The 24356-nt window shown below is 44.7% G+C and overlaps 1 protein-coding gene across 1 annotated transcript in view; it reads right to left on the bottom strand.

Annotated features, from left to right (window-relative positions):
• Positions 1-24356, bottom strand: part of PRKD2 (protein kinase D2) — a 369389-nt gene that overhangs the window by 125006 nt on the left and 220027 nt on the right. The window contains exon 2 of the mRNA XM_085625665.1: positions 17802-17940. Within this exon, the coding sequence (XP_085481791.1) occupies positions 17802-17940 (139 nt within the window). The remainder of the gene's footprint in view (positions 1-17801; positions 17941-24356) is intronic.

Here is a 24356-nt window from a genome sequence, read left to right as displayed (position 1 = left end):
ACACTTTACTTCTGATACAAAAGGGGGCCGTGACACCTGAACTTCCCTATTTTGTAAAACGTTGTTGAACCATCAAGCACTGTGTGTTAAATTCCAAAAAGAAGCAGACGATTTAGAATAACTGGGGATCAATCAAGTAGAAGGCCGTGGAGAGGTCTAAAATAACAAGCAACGGCAAAGCTAACAGGCCTCGCCGATGCAAGAGCTATTGGCTTTGCTAACATATTTTAGCCATGTTGTACATCAGCGTGGCTGCTGTTCAGCATGACTAACAGTCAGTGGCGTGAAGGAGATTAGCACTGAGTGGAGTGTTATGGCGTGGTGTAGAGAGTCGTGGAGTGTCGTGGTGTAGAATGAACTGGAGTGTCATTGAGTGAAATGAAGTGGCATGAAGTGGAGTTGAGTGAAGTGGCTGGAGTAGAGTGGGAGGGCACACAGTTAAGTAGTGTGGCAGAGTAGAGCGGCATAGGGTGGTGTGGAACAGAGTAGAGTGATGTGAAGTGGCATAGAGCAACGTAGATCGTCTCAGAGTGGAGTGGCAGAATGGAGTAGTGTAGTAGAGCAGAGTGGGATGGAATGGTATGACAGAGTGGAGTAGAGGTTGTGGAGTGGTGTAGAGTGGGTTAGATTGGAGTAGGGCATCGCTGAAATGAGTGGCATGCAGTGTCGTAGAAAGAGTTGCTTAGAGTGTTGTAGAGTAGTGTCGCAGAGTGGCAGAGTTGAGCAGAGTGTTGTAGAGTGGATTGGTATAGACTGGACTAGAGTTTCCTACAGAAGAGTAGAGTTCGATGGAGTAGAGCGTCAGAGTGGCATGTCGTAGACTGGCTTAGAGTGCAGTGGCGAAAAGTACAGTGGTGCAGAGTAGATTGGTGTAGAGTGCAGCGCCGTAGCGTGCACTGGCTTTGAGCACAATGGTGTAGAGTGCACTGGCATAGAGTAGAGTGGTGTGGCACAGCATAGATTGCAGTAGCGTAGATTGCAGTAGCGTAGATTACAGTGGCGTAGATTGCAGTGGCGTAGAGTAGATTGCTTCACAGTAGAGTGAAGTGCTGTAGGGTAGAGTGGAGCGGAGCAGGGTAGAGTGCAACGGTTTGGCATGCAGTGGTGCAGAGTAGATTAGCATGGTGTAGAGTGAAGTGATGCAGAGCAGAGTGGAGTAGAGCTTAGTGGCAGAAAGTGCGGTCTTCCAGGGTAGAGTGTTGCATAGTGCAGTGGTGTAAAGTGTTGCAGAGTAGAGTGCTGTAGAGAGTAGTGGCGACCAGTACAGTGGTGCAGAGTAGAATAGAGTGGCGTACAGTGCTGTGATGCAGAGTGCAATGGTATAGAGTGGCAAAGTGTATGCAGTGGTGCAGAGTGCTGCAGATTAGTGTATAGTGGCATAGAGTGCAGTTGTCAGAGTAGTTGTCGTAGAGTGCATTGGTTTTTTAGTAAAGATGTGTACAGTACCTTGGCGAAAAGTGCAGTGGTTTAGAGTAGAGTGGTGTGCAGTGGCGTAGAGTGGTGTGCAGTGGCGTAGAGTGATGCAGAATAGAGTGATGTAGAGTGTAGTGAGATTGAGTGCAGTGGATTAGAGTAGATTGTTTAAGTATAGTGAAGGGGCATGGAGTGGAATAGAGTATTGGCGAAGAGTGCACTAGCGTAGAGTGGTGCAGAGTACAGTAGCCTAGACTGTTGTAGAGTGTCTTGGCGAAGAGTGCAGTGGTGTGTAGTAGAGTACAGTGCATTGGCATGAAGTTGAAATGCAGAGTCCGAGTGTAGTGGTGTACATTAGATTACAGTGCCTTAGCGCAGACTGGCATAGAGAACATTTTCAGAGTGTGGTGGCATAGTGTTCAGTGGCATGGAGTACATTGGGGTAGAGTGATGCAGTGGCATAGAAAGCAGCGGTGCAGAGTACAGTGGTGCAGAGTTGTGTTGCCGAGTAGTGTGTCACAAGGGTATAGAGCAGTGGCGTAGAGCACAGTGGTGGAGACTAAGATAGTGTGGCGTAGAGTACAGTGACAGAATGTAATGGTGTAGCGTACAGCAGAGTAGAGTACAATAACATAGCAAACACAACAAGATGATGGATGGAGGGCTGAAACCTTTCAACCACTCACCCCAAGTCAAGAGATCTGTGTTTCATCCATTATTCTTTTACTCACTATGCCACCCCAGTTTGGACCCAGCCAAACGCAAATCAGGCTTGACCCTGCTCCTCATGGAAACAGTCCAGCCTGAACTGCCATGCCAGGTTCTTCCTGGTCCGAAAACAAGAATACTGGAACCGGTTTCAGGGTATCACACCTCATCAGCCTGGCTAGCTTGAATCCAGTAGCACAGCGAGCAAGTGAACCATGTCTGGGCATATCCTTGGCCACTTATGGCGAACATACTCGTCCTTAGGGGCCACACCCCTCCAACCCTTTTCCCCAGCAAGAAGAGTGTCTGTCAGGCTGAGCAAATGTCAGCCTTGCAGACACTCTTCTTATTCGGGTCAGGCAGCCAGGAGCAAGACATGCGATAAATGTGCAGGCTTCTGCCTGCCTGAGCTGAATTCCACCAGGCTGAGGACTTCACAGCCCAGTGGGCGTGACCTCCTCAACCTGGCAAAAGTGCTTCGACCTGGGGGCCTCTGATTGCCTCAGACCTGGGGCCTCAGTTTTAAGCCCTGAAGTGCCCAAGGCAGTGTCAATCAGTGACACCTCCTCACAGAGTGGGGTGGGTCAGGTGTCTCATCGACATTATCAGACTCTGTGAAGAGTGAGGTACTGCTGCCATCCCACATTGAATGAAGCAGTCCCAACTCTCCTGGGATCTCCAAGGCTTTACTCACTGGAAGCTGTAGGGCAATAAATTTTATGTTTTTGTATGTGGAGTGTGTGCACGTATAAATGTATTCATTTGTTGTGAGTGAGTGTTGTGAATGGGTGTGGGTGTGTGTGTGTGTGAATACATGGGTGTGAGTGTGTATGTGAACCCCACTCCCTGGTAAAATTACCGTCTACTCCTGATAGAGTAGAGTGTTGCAGAGTAGAGTATAGTGACTTACAGTGCAGTGATGAAGAGTATATTGAATCGGAGTAAAGTGGTGTAGAGTACATTGCTGTAGAGTGCAGTGGCACAGAGTGGAGTGGCGTAGAGTGCACTGGCACAGAGTAGAGTGCTGAAGAGAGTAGTGTCAGAGTACAGGTGTGCAGAAAAGATAAGAGTAGAGTGGCGTAGAGTATAGTGGCATACAATGCATTAGTGTAGAGTGAAGTAAAGCGGCAAGTAGAGTGGAGTAGAGTGCAGTGGTGCAGAGTAGAATGACATGAGCTAGAGTGGAGTGGTGTAGAGTGAAGTGCAGTGGCGTACAGTAATACAGAGTAGAGTGGCATTAAGCACACTGGCACAGAGTGGCATAGAGTAGAGTAGTGCAGTGTAAAGTGCACTGGTACAGAGTACCATGGCACAGAGTAGAGTGTCGTAGAGTGCAGCGGTGTGGCATAGAGAGAAGTGACAATGAGTACAGTGGTGCAGAACAGAGTGGCGTAGAGTGTAATGGTGTAGAGGGCAGTGGCATAGAGTGCAGTAACAGAGTGTTACAAAGTAGAGCATAGTGGGGAAAAGCACAGTGTTGCAGAGTAGATTAGCATAGAGTGAATTGTTTTTGAAAAAAGTGCTGTACAGTGCATTGGCATAGAGTGCAGTAGTTGGAGAAGAGTGCAATGGCATAGAGTAGAGTGGTACAGAGTCGAGCAGCGTGAAGTGGTGCAATGTAGATTGCATTATCCTACAGCAGTGGAGTAGCACAGAGTAGAATGTTTCAGAGTAGGGTAAAGTGGCATTGACTGCAGTGGTGCACAGTAGAGTGATGTGGTACAGGGTAGACTACCGTGACAGAGTGGAGTAGAGTGTCGTAGAGAGCATTGGTGCAGAATAAATTAGAGTGACGTTGAGTGGATTGGCATGAACTGCATTGGCGTAGAGAGGTAAAGAAAGGAGTGCATTGGCATAGAGTGCAGTGGCATAGAGTAGAGTGGCGCAGAGTTCAGTGGTGTAGACTGAAGTGGCGTGCAGTGTCAGAGTAGAGTGGTGTACGGAGTAGTGGCTTAGAGTACATGGTGCAGAGTAGAACAGCGTGATGTAAAGTGCATTGACGTACAGTACAATGGTGTAGAGTGCAGTGGGGTAGAGTGCAATAACAGAGTGTTGCAGAGAAGAGCATAGTGATGTGCAGAGTAGACTGGTGTAGAGTGCATTGGCTTTGAGTGAAGTGGTGTAGAGTACATTGGCAGAGATTGCAGTAGTTGGAGTAGAGTGCAGTGGGGTGGAGTAGAGTGGTACAGAATCAAGTCACGCAGTGGAGTGGTGTAGCATAGTTTTGTATTATCCTACAGCAGAGTGGAGTAGAGCAGAGTAGATTGTTTCAGAGTAAAGTGGTGGTGCACAGTAGAGTGGAGAGGTGCAGGGTAGATTAGAGTGATGTAGAGTGGATAGGTACAGAGTGCACTGGCGTGGAGCGGTACAGAAGAGAGTGCATTAGAGCAGAGTGCAGTGGCAGAGTGGAACTGTGCAGAGTGGAGTGGTGCAGATTGAAGTGGTGTAGAGTGTAGTGGCGAAGGGTGCAGTAGTGCATAGTAGTGTGTGGTAGTCATTGACAGAGTAGAGTGATGCACAGTAGTGAGGTGTAGAGCGAAGAGGAACAGAGTGGAATGGTGCAGAGTAGTGTGGAGTGGCATAGAGTGCAGTGGCATGGAGTGGTGCAGAGTAGAGTGCAATTGTGCAGAGTGTCGTGCAGTGGAGTGGGGTAAAGTGGAGTATGAATGGTGCGGTAGCGCGTGGCCATTACAGACAACACATCTTCATTTGAAATGACACTTTCATTAGCACAGATATACAGCTTTACTGAAACAAGCATTGGCATAGCCAATAGGTCTCGCTTTTGGGACCTTATAAGTATTTAGTTATGCAGCACAATATCCTTGGTGCAATAACATCAACTGTTGCATGGCTAAAAACTTATAAGGTCCCAAAGGCGAGACCTATTGGCTATGCCAATGCTGGTTATATTTGTTACAAATAAGCTGCAGGGCTGTTCTTCTGTCATCTTGAAAAGCTAACTTTAAATAAATCCTAAACGACTGCCGCAGCATCATCACATATGCGCTTATACGTGATGATGTATGCAAACTAATACTTCATAGCTCTGTGACAAGCATTTTGACTTTTTTTTGGTCAAAAGTCGTTCACATTGGCTAAAGTGTTTTTTTTTTTACTGATGCTGCACAACACTGACAAAGTGAAAAGGCCAACTGTTGCATTCAAAAGGTGAGTAATTTGATTTGCTACTTTCTTGGTTTTTGTTCCTTTCTTAGAAATTAAAGGTGGTCTACATTGAAGGCTCCCTCGCCTTCAAAATGATCCTCTTTATGTTTCTTTTTTAAAAGAAGGCTGGGTGGCAAGGAAGATTTCATTATAGTCCTTCCTTTCTAAGTAATACAAACTGAAGAAGGACATAATGAATTACTTTTTTTCCATCGAGTCTTTATTTAACACAGACAACAAACTGGACTGAATCAAAGGCAAAGGAGCCTTCAAAACAGACCACTTTTCAGTTCATTGTGTGGCTTTAATGCGCTATAGCTCATGGCTCAGCACTGAAACCCAGACCTATTGCCTTTTCCCATGCTCGGTGGTTGCTTTTTCGCTATGGCCTATTTACTGATCAGGACAAACAAAAAATGAAGGAGGCACAGAAAGGAGCATGCGGGGAAGTCCCTAGGCTGTCTAAGCAAACAAGCATTGGCAAAGGCTTTTAGTTGCGCCTATTGATTGCAGGGTAGGAGGCACCATCGTGGGAGGGTGGGAGGGAGGGCATGTGGGAGAGCAACACCCTGAATGGCAACAGCGGGTCTAGCAGGGCGGGAGGCGCTAGGTAGGGAGGGCGGGAGAGAGTGCGAGCGAGGCAACAACATGGACAGCAAGAAGAGGGCAGGCAACAACACAGATCGGGTTCTGACAAGCAACCACTGGGACAGTGGCTGAAGCCAAGCAATAACGCAGACCGAGGAAGGAAGGCTGGAGGAGACAACCAACAACAGAAACAGTGGCTGGAGGCATGCAACAACATGGACGTAGGGAGGTGCAAAGCCAAAAAGATGGAACACGAGAGGGCTCGCAACTACACGGAATGGGTGGCAGAATTAAAGGAAGAACATGAGGGAACCAGATTTCAAGTGCATACACTCTCACAGAGTGATGGCATGGAAGACGGGACGGCCTGTCTCCTCTCGGCAGTGAGTGCAGGAACCCGGTGATCTGAATACTTCAGACATTGTAACTAGCAGCAGGGACAGCTGGTAAGCCAGCCAGAAGCGCCAGCAACGCAGGGGCAGCCGCAGCATCTTAATGAGGGAGGCCCGGCTGACGAGGCAAAGCGGGGGGGCGTGGCCAGTGAGTTTCAGAGCTGCGGTTTATGGTTTACAATCTGATTAATATGCAGCTGCAGCCCGTCAAATGGAGAGGGTCCTTGCCTATCTGCATGGTACAAGCACCGCAAAATGATCCCTTAAAGTGAAAGTGGGTGCAGTTTGGCGCTTTGAGGGATAGTGAGGCCAGGGCTACTGCTTATACGAGGCAGGAATGGGACTTTAGGAGAGACGCGTTGGTCTTTCGAAACAAGAGTTTTACGTGAAAATCCCATCCCAAAATATTGCCCAGGTCAATATCCACGTGGAAAACCACTGGTCAATTAACACACGGCGCAAAAAGGCCCGGCGTTCAAGTAGTGATGGCATGGAAGATGTGAGTTGTGTGCACGCGCGCGTGGCGCAGCCGTGAAAGTGATCGCGATCGCAGGCTGGAAGGGTGCCCGCGAGCGTAGCACTTAATGAGCCATGACGGAAGTGCGCGCCAGCGCATGTAACAGCAAGCTGGTGGCCGGCTGTCTCTGGGTAGCACTTTCAAAACCCTGGCTCGCTTGAGACAGCAGATGCGCTGGCTCAGGAGAGACCTAAACGTATAAAGCGCACAAACGATAATGTGTGAAAATGGCATCACTTAGTGTTTGATTTGTTTTGATCGTATTAAAATATTTGTTTTCACCACACTTCATACTTACCAGAATTACCCCCAGTACCCGGCATGATTATCAAACAAATCCTCTCACTTTGAAGTTAGAGAAAGAAAAGTAAACACCAAGCTCCCTCACAAGAGAGAGCCTGACATTTGACCTCCGTCTTTGACTGCACAGCAAACGTGACAAGAGAAGAGCAAGATTTAAAGAAAGGGGGCACACTGAAGGATACAGTAAATAAGCTATGGGCCACAGAAGGGACAATCTCAATATGGACAACCTAAAACTAGTTAATCCAGCAAATAGAAAGCAAGAAAACGTGAGTTACAAACATCAAAGTCAATGGCAAGCAATGGGCGGAATGCATTCCCAGGGAAGCTTCCTGAATGTTCCCAAGATGTCGTTAGCATATCAGACAGCTGTGCTGTCTGGCAAGCTTCAACCTAAAAAGCTCTCTAGGGAGGTTATTATCAGTTGAACTGCGCAGTTCAACCAGTGCAGCCATATCAACTACGTTTGTACTGGAGTCCTCATGGAAGCCTGTCTGCAAAGGGTGGACAAAGTTGTTTTCCACATAGTTCGACAGCCAATTTTAGGTAGCACGCTCCAACAGATAGGTGAGTTGTGATGTTGGGTGATAGTTTTCACTAATACAGGGTGGAGAGAAAGTTTCTTTAAAAGTTGAATAATGTGTCCATTGCCATCACTGGGGTTAATGCCAGTCTTTAGAGACGTGTTAGTTACTGATTGGGGATCGGTCTGATTCACTGCCCAAAAAATTCTTATGCTGTTTAACAGCCAAAATATTGGTCTGCGAACCAGCTGGTTTAGTTTATTTAACTTAATATGGCTGTGCGGGATTCAAGCACAGCCGCAAGTCTGTGGCGTAGTACCCTCCCGGGGGCAGTTCCAGGCACCCAGTGAAAGTAAAATGTCGTCTGAGGGTTCGGGAGCGGTTCCGGCGCCCATCGGAGGGCTCCTGTTCAGATCGGGGTAGATTGCACAGAAGGAGGACGCCGTGCGCGGTTGAGGCCTGGCTGCAGGAGGTGGAGCCAGGGCCTCCTGTGGCTGGTGCATCACGAAGAGCTGGAGCCGTAACTGGAGTGCACAGCCGAAGCTGGAAGGTGGGGGTAAGGAGCGGAGTCGGGGGCTGCCAAGGCGCGCTGCTCTACTGTTGTCTGGCATGCAGGCACACCCCCGGAGTCCCCACGGCGACAGGGGCCGTGGGCGAGCCCGGGACCTGGCTGGCGGGCCAGGTGCTGCGGGAGCCTATCTGGCGGCCTCCCCCCCCGCCTACAGGAATGGCACATTGGACATACGGGGATTTGCACTCTCTCTCCACGACGCGATATTGCCGTGGGGGCCCCGGATTTAATGTACTGCCTCACTTTCCCCCATAAGACCACGGTGGCATATTAAGCCTGCGATTTATGAGGCAGCGGTGGGCACCCGTGAGTGCTTGGTGGCTCCCTCGCCTCCAACACCAAGATCGGCCATTTTGGGCGCACGGTGCGGCGGACACTGCCCTCTCTACCACATCTGTAACTGCCAGCCTCCTCTCCTCATCCTGGTGCAGCGGGGGCTCTGTGGCCACCCGTATTACCTACGGGCAGTGGGCATCTGAGGCTACTCTGTGTGGTGTGTCCCCGGGAGCCCAATGACTGGGGCGGGCCCACCATGTAGGATCAGTGGGGCCTAGCGACTGTGGCAAGGGTCGTAAGGACCCCAAACAAAGCACCCTCTCCTTTAAGCCACCTGGAAGCACGGCAGCCACCTACCAAGCAAGTATGGCGGAAGGGGGTGGATCCTCCACTGCAGAAACGGTGGGCCTGATGCTGTTCTTGTGGAACTGAGGGCTGGGTTTCAGGCCCTGGATACACACTTTGACAGCTTGGACATGAAAAAGGAGGCGCTGGGGTGCCGGCTCGATAATCAAGAGGGTTGCTTAACCACTGCAGAAGGGATAATTTCAGATCTAGAGGATGGCACAGCTCAGTCCACCAGGCGTCTGGAACGCATGGAAAAGCTCCTCAAAGCCGTTGCAGTAAAGAATGAGGATCTGGAAGTTAGGGGGCACCAAAATAATTTTCGAATTATAGGTGTGCCCGAATCTACGAATACAGGGCAGCTGGACCGGTCCGTGGAATCCTTGTTCACTGACCTGTTCGGGGGTGTGGGTCTTACAGACCCTGTCGCTCCTAAAACTTCGATAATAAGGTATTAGCCAAGATGTTGGCTACGAGGCTTGCACTCGTAATGGAAACATTGATTTCACCTGCACAATCTGGATTTATCCCTCACAAATCAACTGCACTAAATCTTCGTACATTATTTGCGACACTGCACAGAATAGATCCTTCAGTCCCAGCGGCCGCTGTGCTGCTTAATGCTGAAAAGGCATTCAATTTGCTCGAGTGGCCTTTCCTTTATGTAACAATGAGCGCACTTGGAGTGCCAGACCGGTTTCTGGCTGTTGTGCGATTGCTGTACACACAACCTACAGCGCATGTTCGACTTAACGGAACCCTGTAGCCCGAATTCCTACTTGAACGCGGAACCCGTCAAGGCTTCCCTCTGTCCCCTCTACTGTTTGTGCTGGCTTTAGATCCATTGGTGCGACACCTACAGGAGCGACATAACCATAGGGGGTTACAGTTTAACACTGGCCCATTGCTGCTCACACTATATGCGAATGACATCATACTATACGTACGTTATCCAGATGATAATCTGTCGCCACTGCTTTCCGAGGTCACTAGGTATGGCAGTTTATCGGGTTGTGTATTAATTGAGAGCAGTCAGAGGTATTTCTACTGACTGTGGCACCCTGTCGCAAATTCAGTGATTACCTCTGGCCTGGTGTGAGGACTCAGTTAAGTATCTCGGGATCCACATTCAGAGAGAAAAAGATCGTATGCTACAATTAAACTACGGTCCGGTGCTTGAACGGCTAGGGCAGAATGTAGACAAGTGGTTGTCCTTCCCTCTGTCCATGGTTGGGAGAATAGCAACTGTCAAAATGGTGGTCCTCCCACAATTTCTGTATCTATTTCACAATATCCAAATCTCACTGTACAACGTTTTTTTTGTTCTACCCTTCTCACCTTGTTGATACGGTTGGTGTGGGGCGGTAAACTCCCCCGCATCAGCTGGGATGTTCTCATGCTACCATATGAGAGGGGAGGGTTTGGGGTGGCAAATTTCCACGTTTACTACCTGGTGGCGCAGACGAGCTTTGCGCACCACTGGTATCATGCGGACATACGAATTCCCTATCACCGTCCGGAAGCTGTCTTGACACTTCCTGCATCTCTTGGGTCCCTGTTGCCAGTTGCATACCAGCGTGACCCTAAGGATATGCAAACATTGTCTACAACTAGTTGGGCATGGCACAAGTTATTGAAAACCACAGACTCACGGATTTTGTACTCATCTGCACTGCCAGTGGCGGGTAATGGATGGATCCCCATCCTGCAGGAAACGCTTGTTAAACGCATGCTAGCCAAATTTCATCTGGTTACCTTCGGTGATCTCTTCCCTAAAGGACATGTATTCGTGACGCAACTGTTATGGATCACTTTGTACTCCAGAGATTTCAGGGGGCTCTGAAAGCCACCATGTACAGCTACCCATTGGAGCCTCCTGTGTTCCCTTTATTAATGGATATCATTAAGGATGGGGATGGCATGCATCTTGTGGCTAGACTGTACAAGGCTACAGTGGCCCTGTTGCCCCCGAGCTATGCGGGAGTACAGGGGGCCTGGGAGAGCGATCTTGGTCATCCCATCACTGACACACAGTGGGGTGGGTGTTGTATGCAAATCTGGCTTGCCTCTTCGAATCACAGGCATAAACTGTTACATTTTAAATTTCAGTGAAGGGCGTGCAAATCACCGAGTGCACTACACCGCATTGACCCATCTAGATCACGTTTATGTCTGAAATGTCACTCTCCTGTTGCGGACTTCACGCATCTCACATGGACCTGTGTAAATATAGGCAGCTTTTGGTCAGCTGTTTTTGTGCAAATTTCCAAAATGATAGATTTCGCAGTCACGCCCACGCCCCTGATGGCGCTCCTGGGATTTGTACGCACCTGCACTATGTATAGCATTGCTATGTGTGAATTAACAAATACTGCACTGTAACTAATGTTATTCATCTTGTACAAAATCAATAAACAAAGTAAAAAAAAAAAAGAAATTAAGTGTTTTGCATTCAGTAAAAGGAATTAAAGAAAAGACACTTGTATTCTCAGAACAAATACAGTTGCTATGATTTACTATGAATCAGGTCGCGCTTGTGCAGGACACTATTTTGCGTCCGGTACCAAACCCTCATCATCTGTACAGAAATTAGATCTAATAAGATCAATTATGCTCTAAAATTGAGTCAGTAAAGTCATTACAGCTACTCGAAGACAGGGAAACCTGCAGGACAACTGGATAGTCCAGAGGCTCTTAAACAATGGAACAAATGGTTTTAATGATGTTAGGAGGAAAAAATAAATTATGCACATAATAGGCATTATTGATATTTTTGATTGCAACTTTGAAATTAGAATTATACTTTTGTCATTCACATTTAGCCTCAGAGAAATAGTTATGCTTTCATCAAGGCTCAAGTTCAAGAAGAGCAAGTCGCATTTGGGCTAGCTCCATGTTAAAACATGAATTTTTAACATGGGATTTATTTTGAGATCTGATTTGAAAGGTTCCGAATTCATTTAAACTTGGTTAGATTATTATTCTACTCATTAAGAAGAATTGTAGGATCATTCAGTGGCACATGACCACCTTGCTATAATTGGAATTCCAGTTGGTCAATGGATAACTTCTTCTGGTTGCGTGATTTCTGCGCATTAAAAGGAACAGCACAATTGTCCGACGATCGGATGGCTAGGGCTAATGTAAGTAGGTTGTTCTCTGTACATATAACATCAGACCACCTACATGAGTGGGTCCACTAGAGCTCACAAAAATGTTTTGACACTGTTGTAAAGAGACTTAAAAAATCTTCACTGGTCACGAGTCAACCTAACACAGTGGAACCAGACATCATCTGAGACTTGTCACGCAAAATCTTTTAAGCGTACTCTATGGCTGCACAAGCACTTTAAAACCGGCAATCAATCATTCGAAGTTCGTCCCACTATGCCTAAAAAGAGCACCCTATTGCTGTCCTGGCACTTTAAATCAATGCACTGAGAACAGTAACAAGCACAGCGGAGGGATGAAGATAGGTCGGCAGCTCAATTTGACAACTTATTCCTACCCGAACTCTCTGATGCACAAGCATTTTAGTGCTTTTAACACTGTAAAAATTATGGGTGCAGTTTCTTTTTTTATGAGGATGTTAATACTGTTCTTTACAGTAAAAAATGTGGATGTTTAACACTGTTTTACTTATTGTACTACGAATAAGGAACTTATATTTTTATATGCATTTAATATATGCCAAGGTTTTAATTAATCGTGCATAATAAATTTACTCACTAGAGGAAATGTGGAGATTAAACATACAAAGCATATCTCTAAAATTGATTTGCTCTGGATCATCAGGAATATCAAAAACCCCTATTAATATTGTATTTGCTTAACTGAAAAGTGCTTCCATTAGGTATGAACACAATAACTTGATAGCTTCTGTACAATTCCTATGTGGAGGATGATGACTGAGGAAGAGATTCCAGTGATTGTAGGCGAGGTCGGTCACTTTTACTATAAGGGCTTCTAAATAAGTAGCTTTTTTTTTCTTTTTTTTTTTTAATTCTATCGGATTTTCAATTTATCTTTTATGATTATGGAAAGCCCACCGCAGATCTTGTATTTCTCCATAATTATCTTTAAATGATGACCATAAGCTTACAATTAGAGAGACGACAATCAACGTTGGAGACTAACAATGTCACACACCCATGACACAGTTGGCAAATAGGAGAAGATCTATATTTTTATTTCCAATAGCATGGGGAGAATTTGCACACTGTGCATTTTGCGCTGTCTAAGTCACTAATGCATACAGCAACGAACACAAGTGCTTGAAAGTAACATTGTATTAATCGACTGGGGTTAGATATTCCCTTCGTGAGTCCTTGATTGTACCACAAACACATAGATCAAACCATCAGTATAGTGCACGCACAAGCTTTCTAGAGAGTTTTTAAAGAGACCAGTTTAACACCATAACATGTTTCTGTTGACTTTATCAAAAGTGGTTTGAAATTGAAAAAGTAGATAAACTGACAGGCGTTTTCAGGCAACTTCTTTCTCATATATAACTGCGCGGAACCTTATTTGTTCCAGCTGAAACATTTTTTAGTTTAGCAACCTTGTTTGGAGGTATTCCAGAACTGAAGTAGAATACAATTTTCTAATCTCATCTAATAGTGCAACTTGCCTACAGTATTTTAGCTCTAAATTTGATCCTTCATGTGGAAAGGTACGGTTATGCTCCCTTACCAAGATCCACCCACCATGCCAAGATTATAGCAAGCTTTGCATAATGATGCCTAAAAACTTTCCCATAAATATTGCTTTAGAAGAGATATGGGTATCCCATAAAGGTCCTAGTTCTTTGATGATCTGGCTTGTCTGATTAATTATTATTTCACAGGATTGAAAGAGATGGAAGTACCTTGACCTGAGAGCTTCACCCTTAGTCTTTGTGATTAAGTGAACTGCATTTGATGAATAAAATGCTTTCACGTAGTTTTTTCTGTTCGTCAGACAGGCCTTTTATGCTTTTTAGCATTAGTAATTTTCTCTATCATACACCGGTAATCACTGGAGTTCCTGGAGTGAGCAGCAGAGGTCATGGAGCACCAAATTTCAGAGGCCTGCCCTCTCCTTGGTTTCAGTTTGTAATCTCTTGAGGGACTCTTTCAATAACTTAATTTCTTTTGAGCAATTGAGGGTGCAATTAAGGAAATAAGACCAAAGTAAGTTATTTAGCTCTCATTTATACTGGCTCTGTATACCATAGTTCAATGGTTCTCTGACCAACTTCGGAGCCAAAACCGAATGTTAAAATGCCCAGGGTACTGCAGTGCATAAATTTGTCAATTAACAATCCTAAATTATCCACTATGAAAGAGGTTGCTAAAACAAAAGGTTTACCCAAAAGCACGTTCCAATTTGGTTGACAAAGCACCAATTGCTAGAATGTCACTGAAGCTTTGTATCCAAAGAGAATACCTAGAATCTGTTAACTTGGTACTGCAATTGAGATGGCAAGGGATAATCTTGTGCCATTTACTGATTGGTTAGGACTAAATTGTTGGCTCCTAACTGGCCCGCAAAGTCCAGTGCCATGACAAACGGCTGGGGGTATTTTATTCCAAGCGAGAACAAAGACTGCTCATCAATTTGTTTGTTCCTATAAGGATTATTCTCATGTCTACAGGGCACATTATTTCATTTTGATCTATCAGGTAGATCAAAGGGTATCCTGGTCCATGAAAACTCAATACTGCAAGTGAACAATCATGCTGACAAATTCAGACTATTTGAGGCCATGGATGGAATAAAGGGCTTCCATAGCTCAATGGTCATGTTTTACCATCACCACTACTATCTTCTGCTTACCTGTCCCATGAAGGCGATACCAAAAAATTACTAGTTCTGTAGCAATCTCCCAACTGTAGGTCCCTTCAATGCATTCTAACTTTGTTCAGACACAATGTCAGTCTAACTTGATAAAACCTGACCGCCAGCAGCACACTTATGCCACTTTTCGAATACAAAGGTTTGAAATGAATAATTTCCAACATTACTTCCGTGGACCCAAAATGTAGCTTAGTAAGATTTAATCTCTGTAGATATAGTAAGAAAGATATACTTGTACACAGGGATAAGCTAGGAGACAGGTCGCAAAGGGGACACGAGTGACCATGATCTATTTACAACCCACCTCAGTCACAAATATATATATATATAAATCTCTTTAATACTCGTTTGTATATACACTACTGGTCTAAGTGGACAATTGATCACAGGGAACAGTTTCACTGCAAACCCACATTACTGCACATTGGCTTCATCATGCTTTCCACAACAAATGATAATGGCAAATGGGCCTACCACCTAACCAATGGTAAGGGTGATGTTACAGTGTATTATGGCTGAACCATTCATGTTCCATATAGTGTGCACAGTAGTTCTCATAAACCTTAAAGATAGGTGTGAAAAGCAGACATTTCACAAACTGTGAGACATATGTAGCTTGTGTTTGATGACAATATATTACCTACAAGTGTGCTTAATGACAATGGCAGTCCATATATTGGCCCACTTTATAGTTCTTTATATTCTTCCAGACTCTAGTGCAAGGTATCAAACATGCCAGAGAAGTAATGACTTCAATGGGGCTGTATCTGCTTTCTTGTTCCCATTGACCACTAACCTTTATGAGCTTTGCAAGATGCAGGTAACATGGCTGCACATACCCGGGTTTTGTAAACTAAGACCCTCTTTGTCCACTTAAGGCACTGTACCAATTCACCAATTTTTGCATATCAACCCTGAGTTCCCTGCCTGGCTTGTTAATCAAGGGAGATATAGCCACACAGTGGTCTTCAGGCTTAGTAGTGTTGAATCAGTCCTGGGCGGAGAATGGCGGAGAAGCACAAATTGCCTTTTATATTCAAGAATTGAGTGCTTCATTTGCAAAACAAAGTGCGGTGGGCAAAGGTATCTCATCGGTGTCTGGATTTTGGCAACACTCGTAGCAGAGTTCACGAGTATTACAGCTGCCTAGTCTTGATTCCATTTCCAGTTTTAATTACATCATCCTGCACTCCCAGCATCTATCTCACACTTCGGCTCGTTTTTATCCCTTTCTACCACTGACAATGCTTTCATATCTTGATTGTCTTCCTCTTTTTTTTCCCTTTTTCTGCCCTTCTCTCTCATGTGGATCGAAGTCTGGCAATGAAAGTGAAGTCCTAGTCCCTAAAAAATGAGAGCTAGGGCCCACCAGCTGCTACCCTGGGGCGAAGCTATCAATGATGCTGTGGTCCCAAGGGGCAAGGGGTCTGATGGGCCCATTTCACCGTTGACACTGTATATTTTTTATATTACTCATCCTCATTAATTTTTAGCACTCTCTTACTCTGGGGCAATCTCGGATGATGCAAATGAGTGCTAGAGCCCACCAACTCCAACCACTTGCACATTTTAAGAAGTATGTGGCCATGCAAGATTGAGGACAACTGATTCTTTATCTAAAAAAGTGTAAACTCTGAATTCTTTTTAAGTGCACAGAACACCAAAAGACTCAGCAAACAAAATCTCTACAGTGATGTATTCTGCTACATGTGGCACAACCTTCATGGTACAACCACAGACTGCACGCACACCGTCACTTAAGCAAACAAACCAGTCAGGTCTACATCTAGAATTGACACTTGGTTGACTTTAGAGATCCCACGACACAGATTTGTTGCTTGTTCAAGTTCCTGAAGCCTCAAAGCTCTAGGGTGCCCTAAGACACATTCATTTGTAGATGTAATTATGCACCATTCACTTTAAAACTTTACAAAAAATGTGCCATTTGCAGTAAAAAAAATCAGCGAACAGACACAAACAAAAAGCAAGGGTCTGTTATTCATGGTGACTTGTTTAAATGCATCCTTGTGGCAAATTTTATGTGGGGGATGCATTTCACGCTAAACTATAGCACAAAATGTTCATGTAATTTTGCCAAAATTTTCGGAAATACGCAAAAGCAAATTACAAGAGTTTCGCAACCCCCTCGATAGGTGCAGTCAGTCCTTTATAGGTTCTACCTATTTATCTCCTAATCCCATAAATAATGCCAGATCTTACAATGCTGTACGGTTGGGGACTACTTGCTTATCTAGGATCACTGCAATATTACATAAATATGATTATATTTACAAGTCACATGATGTCACACTCAGGAATATCTTTCCTGCTCATAAGAAGTGTCTGATAGGCTTCCAATTTACTGATGGTTTACAATAAAAATCAATGAAGTTGTTCAAAAACAGTACCTATAATAGGCACACCCTAGGCTAAATTCAAGTTGACTTTCAACCTTTGGAAGGGAGGTGTACCATTATCACATCATAATATCGCTTTGACCAGGAGCTGGCTCCTTTTACTACCTCTATAAAGAGAGTGGATGCTTTTTGACAGGACTAACTCTGCAAGGCCCCTTCCCCTATCCCGAATGAAGTGCTACATGATGTCCCTTCCCTTGTCACTCTTCTTCACCGCAGACACACTATGACACCACACCCCCCCACCAGGATGCCTAATTACCATCCCTTTCTTGGAATTACTTTTCTCACCTGAAGGCAGTGCATTATCCAAATGCATACCTTCATCTTTTAAATGGTGGTAGAAATCTTATGCAAGATCACAGGGCCAGATTTAAAGTTTGTCTGAGAAGGTAATCTGTCACAAATGCTATGGATTACCCTGTCCAGCAACTGATAATTCACCCACCCTACTTATGGTCGGGCAGACCACCACGTTCTTGTTGATGGAGACCCCATTGGCTCAGTCAATTGAACGCTTCCTCTAACAGAGAAGGGGTGTTAAAGAACTTGCATTACACAGCCTGCCCCATTTAGGAAGTTCTTTTTTTCTGTCCCTCACCACCAGGTAAAGCAAGAGGGGGGTGGTGGACAGACCAAATGTCATTGCCAACTTGGCTGAGTACATGCACCAAACTTTCAATCCAATTTCATCCAGATCCTTTCTTCACTACACCTCAATTACACAAATAGTTTTACCTGAAAGTACCACCTCCACCAAGTCCCCCTCCTGGATGTCCCCAGATGATCGCACCAGCTGCAGGATGTTATTCGACGTCGGATCATGTTTGAATAGAAGAATCTTCTCATAGAGACCGTAGAATCCACACTCTGGGAACTGCAGAGGAAGTAAAAGGATGGGTCAGAGATGTGTGGAACGTAAATATGTGAAGTGGGAAGAACATAACAGATGATCCAGGAGACAGAATAAGAAACAGAACAGAAAGCGAAAATAGATTTTAAAAAAAATAGCACAAAATAAACAAACAAAAATAAAAAAAGGAATGAAAATAGGCGCAACACATTAGAAAAATTGGCAAAACAAGATTAAAAGAGGGGAAGATAAATTAGGAATAGAAACTGGGCAAAATAAATAGGGTGTTAAAGCCAGTTAAGGAGAATGAATAGCAAAAAGAAAAAATGTAAGGCACAAAAAAAGGTTTGTGAGTGGTGAGTGTAAGAGAGATGAGACATGATTATATGCGAAGATGGAGAGAGATCATGAGAGAGTGGTGACAGATGAACAGATGAGGGATGAAAAGGTAGGGATTTCAATAAGGGGAAAATAATGTCAGAGTAAGTGAAGGTGAATGCAGTACAGTGGAAGCAATGTTTCAGTGGTAGAGACAAGCATTTCATACAAAGCATAAGGAAGCCACGGAAAAATGAAAAGTAAGCGGGAAAATGAGAGCAATTAAAAGAGAGCGAGCAAGAGGGGGAAACAAAAACAAATGTGTTTATAAATCAGCAATGCGGGTATTCGATTCAACAACACAAAGAAAACTATATCACTAGCATGCCTACATACATACAAATATACATATATACCTGGTCTTGACTTGCTTGTGTAATGGTTCTGGCCTGACAGTTCGGACTGGATTGTTCCTATTGGTGCAGAGTCAAGACTGATTTGCATATGGCTGGTTCCAAACAAAGTTGGCACAGTGGGCATGAAAATAGGTTGCAATGCTACTCGAGTGATTGCTAGTGGTTAAACTAATTGCAAGCATTCCTCCCATCGCCTTTTGTGTGTTCGATATATCGCCCCAAGTGGCAAGGATATGCCCAGGTGTGGGTCCCATGGTCACTGTGCCACTAGAACCAAGCTACACCTGGCTAAAGAGCCCCAATAAAAGTGAAGCCTGTATTAGATTGCTTGTGTTCTGGTTCAGGGAGGACCTGGCCTGACAGTTTGGGCTTGACTGTTCCTCTTGGAACACGGTCAAGAGTGAGTTGCATATGGCTGGGTCCAAACTGAGGTAGCATGGTGGGCAAAAGAAAGATGGGTTAGAATGATGGGTTGGAATGCTAACCCAAGTGATTGCCAGTGGCTATATTTAATGCAAGCATTCCTCCATTCCTCCCTTCGCCGATTGGGTGTTGGATACTCCACAAGTAGCTAAGCACTTACTTGTGATGGCACACAATTGAATGATGAGGTAGGAGCTACGGATGAGCAGAGGATGATAGTGATGAGCAGAGGAAAGTAGGGATATGAAGAGGAAGGTAGAGTCAAGCAGAGCGCGGCAAGAACAATTTAAGGGTGGTAGTGACCAGTAGGTGGGTGATAGGGATATGCTGGAAAAAATTAGTAGAGTGTGGTGGAGACAAGCAGAGGGTGGTAGGGATAAGGAGGGAGTGGTAGGGGCGAGCAGGGAAAGGGTACCACTGAGCACAGGGTTGTTGAAGCCAGCAAAAGGAACATTGTTTAGAGCACTAATTGAGGGAGTGTAGATAAGTATTTAGTTTCCTACAACAAATAAGCATGGGAGGGAAAATGGTTGATGTTCTTCCTAGCTCTTCAATACGATACTATGGTTTGTGGCATAGCTGGCAAAACAAATAGTAAGTACACTACATTTATAAAGGAGAATTGTGCAAACTCATTTGCAAAGTCCAGAGCTGTAGTGCAGTACTAAAGAAATACTGGGGGTCCAAGCAGGGTCTTCCTGGATTGAATAGTGGACGCCCGGAACCGCTACTCAGCAGATAAACAGTGCAGAATACTCGGGAAGCGGTTACACGACCCATGTGCATTCACAAACGACCATGCTGACAGTATCACCCGAGCCTTCTAGTAGGCCCAAAATAGTTTTAAAAAGTGTTAATTTCAGCAAATCGCTTTCTGGACATATGCCACAAATTTTCGAACTTGTGTGCATATAGGAACTTCCTGAGCCCTAGGCATCCATACGTGGCTAACACACCTTATTATATCAAGATCTGGAGAACACTTCTTTTCTGCTCACAGGACTACAGCAAGCTTTGTTTTTGACAATGAGGGCAGGTTAGCTTGATGGTCTGAAACATGAGAACAGACCTTCTGCAACCCTTCATACATTTGACGTTTGACCAAAAGTATTAAATGTATAAACCCGTTCCTGATTCTCAATAAAGCCCCTCTCAGTTTGCTCACCTAGAAAGGTCTCATCTCAAATTCAACAAACACCCAGTGCATGTCTGTTAAGTATGGTCAGGCACATCAACAAGCACCTGACAAACCTGTTGTGTACTCCACCATGGCTTCATTAGGGATGACGAGGCCCTGCAGGCACCGATAAGCCTGATCACAGAAGAACAAAGCAACTACCACTGTTGCAAGAAAGGTTGGAGCAACAGCTAGCTTCATACAGAAATCAGGAACTACATCTGAAAGAATCAACATATGGTGCCTAAAGAAACCATGACTCCTGTTTAGCACTTGGAAAGCATTCTTCTAGATAAGAATTCCATTAGTTTAGAACCGAAGCAATGAATAGATAAAAGCTTGTTTCATAAAAGTAAACACTGTGTCACCCCTACGCATTGCTTTAAACAGACAGTTCCTGGAGTTCAGATAAATCTGAAGATGCCCTTGATTCACTGGTACTACAAACAGGTAGCCACTAACATGAAAACAAGCATTGGCATAGCCAATAGGTCTTGCCTTTGGGACCTTATAAGTAGACTACTGTTAACAAGTAGGCAGTAGCGCTTGTGAAAAGCACAGTGCTCTAAAAAATAAAAATAATAAATAACGTATGCAAAAGCGGGCCCAAATCGTACTAAAAGTATTGAGATCTGGAAAAATACTCCTTTAAATGTACTCCTGCATTTGGAGTAAATTTATTATTTTCTATAATTCTTTCAAAATAGCAGAAGTACTCTTGGGAAGCTATGGCAGTCCCCCTTTTCAAGGAGTTCTCACCATTGTAAGCATTTACATAAGCCTATGTTTGTATGATGTATATTTAATGTCTCTATAAATGCATATGAAGAGTGCATTTGCCTTTGTAACTTTTCTCCTCATTAATATATGGAAAAACATCTTACTCTACACCACTGCCATTTGTGGGAGGTGTTCTGTTCTTGTTTCCAACCAGGATAGCGATGTGCGTCTTACTTTGCCAGGAGTATAACTCTGTCCATGGTCACAGTCCACGGCATCCCCACCCTGGAACACACACTGGCTGCTCGTGGGAGTAAAATAACTCCCACGTCGAATTACACATTGGTGGTCTAATTGTATAGAGTGAATTCACGTTTTGGTAGTTTGCCACTTAAATGTACTCCCATAAACCATGTCCTTTGCGTACTTTGCCCGGTTTGGCTGTACCAACACATGTGATTCTGGTGCCCTTGTTCCTTCATAAAGTACATTTACAAATAAAACACCACTGAAAAAAGCCCGGGGAAAAAACGCTGCTAAACGGATGCACGGATGACATCGTCGGGTCTTTCATTTTGACTGAACACTGCGCTGTCTTGCGGGAGCCGTTCATGTTGCTTTCATATACGTAACTTTGTAAGCCTGCTCGGGGTAATCGCGGTTTAATCCTCCTTTAAGATACAGTGGCGAATCTGTTTGCATTCTGCGGCAGATGGGCAGTTTAATACCCGTCCAGCCCCCACTAGAATCTGCAAAGACACAAAGGAAGTTCAACTGCGCCTCACCGGCCTCGTGTAAAACTGCGCAGTTTCTCAGACATTTTGTGTTGAAATTATAAAAGACGAGGCAAAAGGTTTAAACCTCAAGGTACTCTGAATTCCGCGGATATTTTTATTAAGAGTAAGTATCCATGGCAACTCGAGGAGTTTTCTACAAAAAGGATGAGGTAAACCATTTCAAAGTCATAATTTTAACCCTTTCCTGCCTTTCCAACAGAGAGGATGGCAACGAGTGTGTCAAATGCGGCTGTCGGGATGAGTGGCGTAGCTCGCCCATGCCTTTACCCAACAAGTACTCACCTAGTGACGGGTGGAATGTGGGACCCCGCATCCTTTGCAGTGCATGGTACACCAAGCGCTTTTTGTAGTAGTGCCTAATTTGTAAAATAGGAAGAGCTGGGGATCAGCGTTTTGCTCTGAAGCACGCAGATGGCACTATTGTATGTCAACGTCTGAACAAAACAAGGATGGGGCAGAGATGATCGGGTTGCAGACCAGAAGATCAAAAGATAGCAACACATGTGAAGCCTTCGAGTGACGAGGCACTAATTGTCTGCCGCGAAAGCGAGCGTGTCAGCGTGTTTGTTTACTGAGGCAAGATCATGATAAGAAAGGCATGCAGCCGCCACAATGCGCGCCGCTGCTAGCTTCCGAGCCCCCTAGGCCAGGACAGTTAACCATAAAAGAAAAGGCAGGACATGATGCCGTCTTTGGCCATTTGCGTGCTTTCATTACTGAAAGCCACATGCAAAGGACAATTGAATATGTGGGAGTTAACTAACTGCCACGGAGAAGTTTAGGAACAGTGTGGAGTGCTCACAAGAAGTCTTCCATAGAGCAGCGCATGCGCACTGCGCTAGGGTCGACCTAAAAAGAACCAGTGAGATTCAGAAGAATTAGGTGTAACTGACACACAGTAGGATGCAACATCAACACAATGAATTCTGAAGTAATGTTGTTACCCTGCCCAAGTTCAAATAGGAGGTGTGAGAAGTGGTTCTAGCCAAGTGACTGTCTAGACCAGCTGGCCTATGTGCATAGCATAGGAGTAGCTTTACTCTGGTGACCAGCGCAATCATGTGGGTCGGGGACACAAATGGACAGGACCTTAAAGTAGTTACAGGTGGTGAATAACACTTCTAGCTACAGGATAACCTGAAAAATTCTCAGGTTATCAAAATTACATACAAACTTTGTAAATGTATGCTGTCGCGGATTGCATGATATATCAAAGATATTTTTACATCTTATAATTTGTACAATGGGCTATGCTTGTCAGTACATACTATAACCAAAATAAAGTATAACAATAATAATAATAGTACTCATTATTCATTATCATCATCAGCTAATGAATGTCCCTGGAATTAATCATCATTTGTGCAAATGTTTAGGAATTCCCAGCATAAAGATATCGAATGAAGAAAGGTGGCCTTCTTAGCTTCCCATGAACATTTGACATTCATTAAATGTAACACCAAACGTGATATTTTAGAAAAAATAGACGCAAATCTGTAGACGTGGCAGGCATGGGTTAAATTCCCTATGCTTTCATTCAAAACAAGCATTGGCATAGCCAATAGGTCTCGCCTTCGGGACCTTATAAGTGTTTAGCCATGCAGCACATTATCCTGTTAATAATCTGGCCACACAATTTTTCGCCCTATGATGTTTAAGGACGCAATCCCTGTGTGTCATGGACAGAAACATGCTTTGTAATGTACCGTGGTAACACTGGGCTGCAGAGGTCAGTGCAGACTATCAGTCTATGCAGTTTGACCAGTGGAGATGTCTGTTAAAAAAACATATCTTCCACTTATGTGGTAAAAAGTAGGCGTGTGCAAATGGTGGCAACACATCATACTGTAAGTACACCAGCCGGAACATGTGAAGTATTCTAGAAGAATCCCACACCAGGGACCTGTGAAGAGCTTCCCCCATTGCTTATTGAGCTGACAAGTCACTAGTGGAACACACTGCTCAGCTCCTGATTTAGGTGTGTGCCAAACCATCATATTCAGGGCCCCTGGAACTGTGCGGCAGGGTACAGCCAAATTATGCGGCAGGGTTGACTAAATTAAGTGGCTAGAAATGGCAAATGATGTGGCATCACCCAGCACATTTTCTGATAGGATTTGTTCAATTCTCTGTCCTTTTTTTATGCTGTCTGGACATAGTTTGCACCTACTTAGTACCAGTTTAACACCCAGATCCTGATCATACCTTTAACAAAACCAATAAACACTGTGTTGGGAGTAAAAGGCCGCAGTTTAATAAACTATTCAATTTTCATGGCCCCCTCGCAGGTGGCATGGCAAAAATGTATTCACATGAGGTGCTGGCGATAAAGTAAGTAATGGTTTTTTTTAGACCAAGTTCCCTAACCCTGTAATGTGCGGACGTAGCTACTTCCCCTTTAAACACCAATTGCCCCGTGCCTTTTTACCATCAACAGCACATCCACAGCCCCCCCAAACCATTTAGAGCAATGCGATTAAACATGCCACGTCACCACCCACACAACACCGCATGCAGACGCGTAATTGGTAATAATGCGGCTCAATGAGGCAGCCTTATTAGGCCGGGCAACAGAGCAGAATGCAATGA

The sequence above is a fragment of the Triturus cristatus genome, chromosome 9 (genome assembly GCF_964204655.1).
Source record: "Triturus cristatus chromosome 9, aTriCri1.1, whole genome shotgun sequence".
NCBI lineage: Eukaryota > Metazoa > Chordata > Amphibia > Caudata > Salamandridae > Triturus > Triturus cristatus.
This window is presented reverse-complemented; position numbering and strand designations above follow the sequence as displayed.